Source organism: Peromyscus leucopus, chromosome 1 (genome assembly GCF_004664715.2).
Source record: "Peromyscus leucopus breed LL Stock chromosome 1, UCI_PerLeu_2.1, whole genome shotgun sequence".
In the NCBI taxonomy this organism is placed as follows: domain Eukaryota; kingdom Metazoa; phylum Chordata; class Mammalia; order Rodentia; family Cricetidae; genus Peromyscus; species Peromyscus leucopus.
Genome location: NC_051063.1, coordinates 172,201,468 through 172,209,807, shown reverse-complemented (window position 1 = coordinate 172,209,807; position 8,340 = coordinate 172,201,468). Strand labels below are relative to the sequence as shown.

General features: G+C 53.9%; 1 protein-coding gene across 1 annotated transcript; it reads right to left on the bottom strand.

Moving 5' to 3' along the window:
• Positions 1–321: 321 nt before the first annotated feature.
• Ceacam16 (CEA cell adhesion molecule 16, tectorial membrane component) lies at positions 322–7,026 on the bottom strand. The gene is made up of 4 exons (XM_028893908.2): positions 6,678–7,026; positions 5,895–6,170; positions 3,951–4,229; positions 322–1,811 (listed from the first exon to the last, which is right to left on the bottom strand). The coding sequence occupies exons 1-4, from the start codon at positions 7,018–7,020 to the stop codon at positions 1,477–1,479; spliced, it is 1,233 nt and encodes a 410-aa protein (XP_028749741.2). The 5' UTR covers positions 7,021–7,026; the 3' UTR covers positions 322–1,476.
• Between the last annotated feature and the right edge of the window lie 1,314 nt (positions 7,027–8,340).

The window sequence follows — 8,340 nt, the reverse complement described above, 5'->3', positions numbered from 1 at the left end:
CTGCAAAGGAATTCCTGGGCTCGGGGGTGCGCCTGCGCGAGCCCAGACAGCCACTGGCTGCGTCCCCGACTGGTCCTGGCTCAGGAACTTGATGTCTGAGTGTCTAGTCTGATGAGACCGGCAAGACTACAGACTGTTATTCTCCATCTGGGAGTACCTGTCCAGAGCACCTGCCCTAGTAACACGGCCTTGGAGGTCTCTTGTATGATGGAGGAGACATGGCCTTTGGTTGTGAGAGTTGACTGGCAGCTCCTAGTCTGATCGAAGAGACAATGTCCCTGTCTCTGATGGTGGAGACATGGCCCTGATTCTGAGAATTCCCAGTCTGTTGGAGGAGAAAAGGTCCCTGACTCTGATGGAGGAAATACGGCCTTTGATTCTGGAAGCTCCCAGTCTGATGGAGGAGACATGGTTCCTGACTCTGGGAACTCCCAGTCTGATGGAGGAGACATGGTTCCTGACTCTGGGAGTTCCCAGTCTGATGGAGGAGACATGGTCCCTGACTCTGGGAGTTCCCAGTCTGATGGAGGAGACACAGTCCCTAACTCTGATGGAGAAAATATGGCCTTTGACTCTGGGAACTCCCAGTCTGATGGAGGAGACACTGTCCCTGACTCTGGGAGTCCCAGGTCTGATGGAGGAGACGCTGTCCCTGACTCTGGGAGTCCCAGGTCTGATGGAGGAGATGCTGTCCTCTGGGAGCTCCCAGTCTGATGGAGGACACATGGTCCCTGACTCTGGGAGTTTCTGATGTGATGCAGGAGATGCTGTTCCTGACTTTGGGAGCTCCCAGTCTGATGGAGGAGGCATGGTCTCTGGCTCTGGGAGTTTCTGATGTGATGCAGGAGATGCTGTTCCTGACTTTGGGAGCTCCCAGTCTGATGGAGGAGGCATGGTCTCTGGCTCTGGGAGTTCCCAGTCTGATGGAGGAGACATTTTAAGTCTGATGAAAGAGGCGTGGTTCTCTACTGTGGGAACCCCCAGCCTGATGTGGGAGAGGTCGTTCCCAACAGAGAACCCTGTCTGATGGAGGAGACACACCTAGCAGTCTGCATCCTAGTGCATGTCATGCATTTCGGGTTGGGGGAGGTGTGGTGTCTGAAGATGGAAACTTCTTGCCCTCACACCATGTCTCATGGGGGAGGAAAAAGCCTGCATTCACCCCAACTCCCCAGTGTGGTGGGAGAGGCTGGATCTCCGTGGTTTAGTTTCCACTCACCTGAGGAGAAAAGATGCCCACCCTCACACAACACCCCAATTTATAGCCTTCCATCTGGTGTATACCTTATTTGAACAAGGAGGCCTCGGTCTGCTGGAGGCCCCTCTACCCTTGGTGGACGTCATCGTTTGAGAGGTAAAGCAAGTGCCACATGGGGACAGTCTGGTCAGATGGGAGAGGCACATGCCATGTCCCGCAGGTTTGTGAGGGAGGAGGAGGCCACCTCTGGGTCTGTGTCTCCCCCCGCCCCATGCTGCTCACTCACGGGCCACCTGTAGCTCCACCTCCAATGTGTCGGTCTTGCCCTGCAGTGTGACGGTCTTGAGAGTGTAGCGTCCGGCGTCCGTGAGGTTCAGCTTTTGCACCAGCAGCGAGCAATTGGCGAAGCCCACCTCCCGGCCCGTGTGCGCTGGGCCAGCGATCCAGTTCCCCGACGGCAGCTGGCTGAGCAGTCGGTTGGGCTCTGAGGCCGGTCCACGGTACCAGGCATAGACTAGCAGGTCCTTGGGGTAGCCCTGGACGGTCAGGGTCACGTCCTGGCCCTCCGTTGGTTTAGTCGGTACAGGCACAATCATCATGGCCACAACTGCGGCTGGAGAGAGAACCACCACCACTATCAGCCAGGTCTGCCCTGGGTGTAGAGTGGAGTCCTCCCCCTCCCTTGGCCAGCTCCTCCAGGGATAGTGCTCCCCATGAGGTGCTGTGGAGACAGAGGATGGAGGTGACTTCTTGGGTGATCACGTAGACTTTCTTTCTCAGTGGTGCTTGGCAGGGGCACATCTCCCCTATCTAGAGTTCAGCCTTGGGCGATGGTGCATGTTGTCCCTCCTATGAAACTGGGAGACCCTAGAGAATCTGGCCATGTCTCCTCCATCAGAATGGAAGCTTCTAAACTCTGGGGGCCATGCCTCCCCTATCAGGTTGGAAATCCCAGAAAATGTGGCTGTGTCTCCCCCATCAGATATCTGGGACCATTCCCACAGCATGTTATTTTCTGTGAGAGCAGCAGACCCAAGAGTATGGGGTGCAACTCCTCCATCAGATTGGAAGACTCTAGAGGGAAGAAGCTGAGAAACCTGTATTACATTAAAAATTCTCACAAGGTGTGACTTGTGTCTCCTCCATCAGATTGGGAAATTCTAGATTTTTTTTTTTTTCAGGCAAGTTCAGGACTCTAGAGTCTGGGAAGATGATTCCATTGGTTTAAGAATCCCTCCAAGGTGGGAACCTCCGTCTCCTCCATCAGACTAAGACATTGTGGGTTATTAGAGAGGAACATTCTGATCAAGTTAGAGACCCCCAGAGTTGGGAATAACCATCTCAGAATTGTATTGTATCAGAAAATTTCCATAGAAAGTGGGGGGCTCATACTCCCCCACCAGATTTGGAGTATTCCCAAAGTGGGACCTGTGTCTCCCCCATCAGACTAGGAATTTTAAAGTAAAGTAGTGTCATGTCTCCTAATGACCTGGAAATTCTTCCAGGCTGTGCCTCCTCCCTTTGACTAGGGGGTTTTATGTCTCCTCCACCAGTGCCTGGGAGCCCTAAGAAGGTGAGGCATTCATTGCCTCTTCTTTTTGACTGGCAGCTCCCTCTGAGATCAGAGAAAGACCATGCCTCCTCCATCAGATCAGCTTGTTTCCCCGCGTGGGGTAATACCTATCTCTCTGTCCTCTATCTCTCTCCCAGCACCTGCCACAGGATTTCTGGCAGCTTGGCAGGAAGCAATCTTGGGGGTGTTGTATCAGGTACACCCTGCACATACCTGCAGGCCTTGGACACCCCCCATGTTGGCCCCGAGGTCATCTGGTCCACCCTGTCTCCAGCCAAGGCCCCTCACAGGTAAGGCAGGAGGCACACTTACCTTGGGGGCCGCCATCTCTGTTCTGCTTGAAAGAGGGGTCCATCCCCACCCTTTGCATGAGACCCAGCCTGTTAGTGGAGGAAGAAGGGAGGGGGAGGGGGAGGGCGATTCCCAGTGTCCCCAAGGGACAACGGACACTTGAGAAGAAACCCAGGTAGAATTATTAATGCTTTTTTTTTGGAGACAAAGTCTCATGTAGCCCAGCCTGACTTCGAATGATGGCCTCAAACTCCTGATCCTCCTGCCTCTCAAACGCTGTGGGTATAGATGAATACTTGCAGATCTGCTGTGAAATGAGGACTTGATGTTCAAAGTCACCATCCTTGGGGCATGAGCAGTGTTCCCTGGGGTCCCTCAATGCCCAGCCCCTCCCCCCACATACACATAGAACAGAGGCGTGAAGACAGTGCCTCTGGCTGGGTTCCTCCATCAGCCAGCAACTGCCCATGGGTTCCCAGCTGTGGTGCGTGCGTGAGTGTGTGGTTCAGGTCTGTGTGTCGTGGGTTGGGCAGGACTCAGCCTCCAGTGCCTTTTCTACCAACTGGGGTAATTACATGGAAGGACACGGACCCTGGGGTCCCACTCAGCCACCCCACAAGAAGGGGACATGGGACTCACTTATCACCCAGTCTAACCTCAAGGCAGAGGATATGAGTCACCATTTATTTTCTACCTGACAGGCTTTGCCTGCCTCTTTTTTGCAACTAGACAAGAGAAGGGCAATTCGATATGTCTGCCACCTTGTCATAACCGGCCAATGAATGTGCTGGGAATCCAGTTATCTTCTGGGAAAATGGTAGCCCAGGCAGCAGAGGCCTGCCGGGCCTCTATGGAGAGCAGCTGGTCATCAGGCTGGGGCTGACTCACCAGACAGCTTGACCACCACGGAGGCGGACCCGGACAGCAGGGTCTTGGAGTTCTTAGCAATGCACGTGTATGTGCCCTCATGGGCCACAGTCATGCTGCTGATGTTTAGGTGATCCTGACCATTCTTCAAGGCCTTCCCGTTAAAGGCCCACACATATTCTGGCTCAGGGCAGGATCGGGACACGCACCACAGGGTAAGGGACGTGTTGAAGTCCACTTTAATGGTGCAGCCCGTCCGGGTGGTGGAATCTTGGAGAATAGCCACACGTTCAGGACCGACTGCAGGGCAGGAGGGAGAGACACAGGACGGACAGGGGTGGGCTGGGAGGGGACAGAGGCATGCAACCTGGGTCTTCTTGTCTACCAGATTGGGTCCCTGGGGCTGGCAGGGCTGAGTACCGGGGAGAAAGAGCTGGAGACTTTCCTGATCACATCTTGATCTCTAACGCACTCTGTGATCTTGAGACTCACTTCCCCTCCCACAAGAACCCAAAACTCAGGTTTTTTTTTTTATCTGTGAAAAAGAATGTGTGGAGCCGGGTAATGGTTTTTAATCCCAGCACTCAGGAGACAGAGGCAGGTGGATCTCTGAGTTCAAGGCCAGCCTAGTCTACAGAGTGAGTTCCAGGACAGCCGGGGCTGCACGGAGAAACCCTGTCTCAAAACAAAACAATCTATGTTCTATGTTTTAGGATTCTCAGGCCCTAGAAATCTGTGCGTCTAAGATTCTAGAGCAGATGTTCTCAACCTTCCTAACGCTGCTACCCTTTAATACAGTTCCTCATGTTGTGGTGACCCCCAGCCATAAAATTATTTTCTTTGCTTCATAACTGTGATTTTGCTACTGTTGTGAATCGTAATGAATATCTGTGTTTTCTGATGGTCTTAGGCGACCCTGTGAAAGGGTTGTTGGACACTAATGGGGTTGTGACCCACAAATTGAGAACCACTGATCTAGACTCTCCGGCGCTATAAATTGGTTCTAGGATACCGTTTCAGCTGGTGGTATTTCTAGGCTTTTCTGTCTAGACCCTGGAGCCTCGCCTCTGCTTCTAGAGTTTCTGGTATCTGGAATCCTCTGGTTGTAGGATTTTATACAGTTCAGTTTTTACACACTGATTTTTTTTTTTTTTTTTTTTTTTTTTGAGACAGAGTCTCATTATGTAGCCCTGGCTGGTCTCCAACTCACAGCGATTCTCCCGCCTGTGCCTCCTGGATTAAAAGGGTGGTCCACCACAGCCGGGCATCTCAGTGATTTGTTTTCTCAGGATTCCACGTCACATGACTGTTGCCCGGGAACTATTACTATGGGCTTCTGCGATGAGCTTTTGTGATGTCCTCTCTGAGCCCCGAGTCCTGGCGACGTTATCCCCCACCCTTTCGAATCCAAACATCCCTGTGTCTGTTTGGTCATTTTATTTAGGGATCTTTTTCTTTTTTCTTTTCTGACAGGGCCTCATGTAGCCCAGGCTGGCCTTGAACTCAGTATGCACCTTATAAGGACCAGAACTGTCTCCACTTCCCTAACGCTGGGATTATAGATTTACATTAACATGATTAGTTTGTAGTTCTTCAGACAGAACCCAGGGCTTGGTGCCAGACAAGTAAGTGTCCTAACAGCTCAGCTATATCCCAGCCTTCCTGGCCACGTACCCCCCCCCTTTTTTTTCTAGACAAATCTTGTTACCTAACCCAGCTGCCTTGATGGCGATCTTCTCTCTACCTGTGTATACCTTGATATGTCAGGTGCATGGTCCTCGCTCATCTACATCGACCTGACATTATCAGCCACAATCTGTACTTCATGAAGTGACCTGTGAAGTGTATTTTAAGAGGAACCCTTGCTTCTTCCCCAGCCTGCTGGTGTGCGACTGTGGACTCCTTCTCTTGGCCTCAGTTTCCCCATTTCTGAGATGCGGATACCGCGTGCCCCGGAAGACTCACAGTAGACAGTCAGGTTCAGGGGCTCGCTGCGGCTGACGCTGACCGGGTTCCACACCTCACACTGGTAGGCGCCCGCCTCCTCCCTGCGGATGCCATGACGGGTCAGCATCCTGCCATCGGGGGACAGGCCCAGGCGGACAGCAACAGGCAGAGCGTCACCGTTGAAGAACCAGCGGACCTCAGCCGGGCTGGGGCTGCTGCACACGAGGCGAAGGGTGTCCCTGCGCTCCACCAGCGCAGTACCGTTGGCCATGACCGTGGGAGGGGCCAGGATCTCTATGGGGGGGAGCGAGAGACAGAGGGGGAGGGGAGGGGCACCTCCTGTCCCCGGGGCAAGAAGCACCGCCACGCTGTGCTTCTGTACCCCCAGCCATAGTGACAAAGAATGGCTTCAGAAGACAGATATCATCCTGGAAGCCAGAATGGAGAAGGTGAGCATTTTCGTGTTATTTTAGGCATCCCTCCCCCACACACCCTGTTTTAAGAGGCTGACAAATGGCTCAGTAGGTAAAAGCACTTGCCACCAAACCTGATGACCCAGTTTGATCCCTGGGCCCCCACATGGTGGGAGGAAAGAACTGACTCTCCAAAGTTGTCCTCTGACCTCCTCATGTATGTTTGTGACACACAAACAATGCTTGGGTACACACACACACACACACACACACACACACACACACTCAATATATGCAATTTTAAATATATATATATTTGCTTCTGTTCATCAAAGGAGGGGTGAGGAAGAGGGTGGAAAGTCCCGGATGTGTTGCAGGGGTGGCTCACCATAGACCTGCACGTGTCCGTAGCCCACCTCCGTCTGAAACTGCCTGTTAAGGGTCTGTATGATGTAGGTGCCTGTGTGTCCAGGCAGGGCCCCACGGATAGCAAGGCTGCCATCGGGGCGCACAGCTTCCCGCCCTGTGTGGGCCGGTCCGGGGGTCTCGTCGCCAGTGCTGACAATGTAACTGGCCACCAGGAAGGTCAGGCTGAGCGTGGGCCCTGCGTACCAATTGTAGGCAAGCAGTTCCCCCGAGAGCCCGCGGACCACCAGCGTGACATTGTCTCCCTCCGCGGGCTGGGCAGGCTCAGGGGTGATGGAGATCTCAGCCGCGGCCATGTTCAGCATCCAGGCTGAGAAAGAGCAGAAGGGGCAGGGTGGGTCGGGTGGGACTGACTTGTCACCTCATTTGACAGGAGTTGACTGGCTCGGAGGTGACATCCCCCGTGTCTACAAGGTCAGACATAAGCAAGATTTGTGCCTCCCATGGCCACACTTCCCCCTGGGATAGAACCCAGGGCCTCATCCATGTCCCTCCCTGGGGGATTCTAGGCAGGGGCTCTACCACTGAGCCACACCCCAGCCCCTCACTGGGGGATTCTAGGCAGGGGCTCTACCACTGAGCCACACCCCCAGCCCCTCACTGGGGGATTCTAGGCAAATATCCTCCTACTGTCCCCAGCTCCCACCTGTAGTCCTCTGGCCCTCAACATCTCAGTCACCTAATTTTGAGCAGGGAGTGGAGTCTGAACTTTCCTATGTGGTGGTGAAGGCTTGTCTGGAAGTCCTGATCTTCCTGCCTCAGTCTCTCAGTGCTGGGGTTCAGGGATGTTCCAGCAGGCCAGGCTCTGAACACCCGAGCATTCGTGGAGTCTGTCTGCAAAGCTCTATGTAGTGGCCTTTTTCTGCGCACACCTCCATTTTCTCAAGGTTGGTGATACAAAGGAGAATTCTACGCCCTATGCTACCCGGCCTGGCGTCTTGCACCCAGCAAGTGCATGGCCATTGCCCTGCAGAGTGAGATGGAACGAGGAGGCTTCCCGTGAGAGGCACCGGGGTGAGTCTCGAACAGGTCCCTGGGCTCATGTGGTCACCTGAGTCTGTGACCTCATGCTAACATCGGGGCCTTCCTAAGTCTTTCACTCAATCCGGGGGTACTTCCTCTGTGTGCACAAGGGCCTCCACGTAGAGAGCAGAGATCTGTGGAATCCCTCCCTCCCTTTCTCTTTTCTATAGTCTGTTCTCCATCCCTCAGGTATCCATGCTGGCCTCGACATATAGCAGAGGATTGAACTTCTGATCTCTCTGCCTTCACCTCCTGAGTGCTGGGAGTCTGGGCACATATCACCACACTGTTTATGCTGTGCTGGGGATCAAACCCAATGCTTCCCGTCCTCCCCCAGCCCCTCCCCCCAGCCCCCTCCACCCCTTCTCCGCAAACTGACAAGTCCCAACCAGCAGGGCTGGTCCTGGCTGCTTCCTTCTTATCTGTACTTGGCTTGCTCACATGGTGGCCCTGGTGTTTCTCACATGACACACACTTGCAGGCCTGGCCTGGTTTCCAGTCCCTTCCTGGTTGGGAGAAAGTGGGTGGTAGTGACAGGCTTAGGGCAAATGCCACTATGTGTTGTGAGACCCTGGCCAGCAAGTCACCTCTTCGAGGCCCGG

Coding starts and splice junctions, on each gene's coding strand:
- Ceacam16 (XM_028893908.2), bottom strand. CDS start 7,020: ATGCTGAACATGGCCGCGGCTGAGATCTCCATCACCCCTGAGCCTGCC. Junction 4,230..5,894: donor CCTGAACCTGACTGTCTACT/GTGAGTCTTCCG, acceptor CCTGCCCTGCAG/TCGGTCCTGAACGTGTGGCT. Junction 1,812..3,950: donor CGTGGTGGTCAAGCTGTCTG/GTGAGTCAGCCC, acceptor TTCTCTCTCCAG/CCGCAGTTGTGGCCATGATG.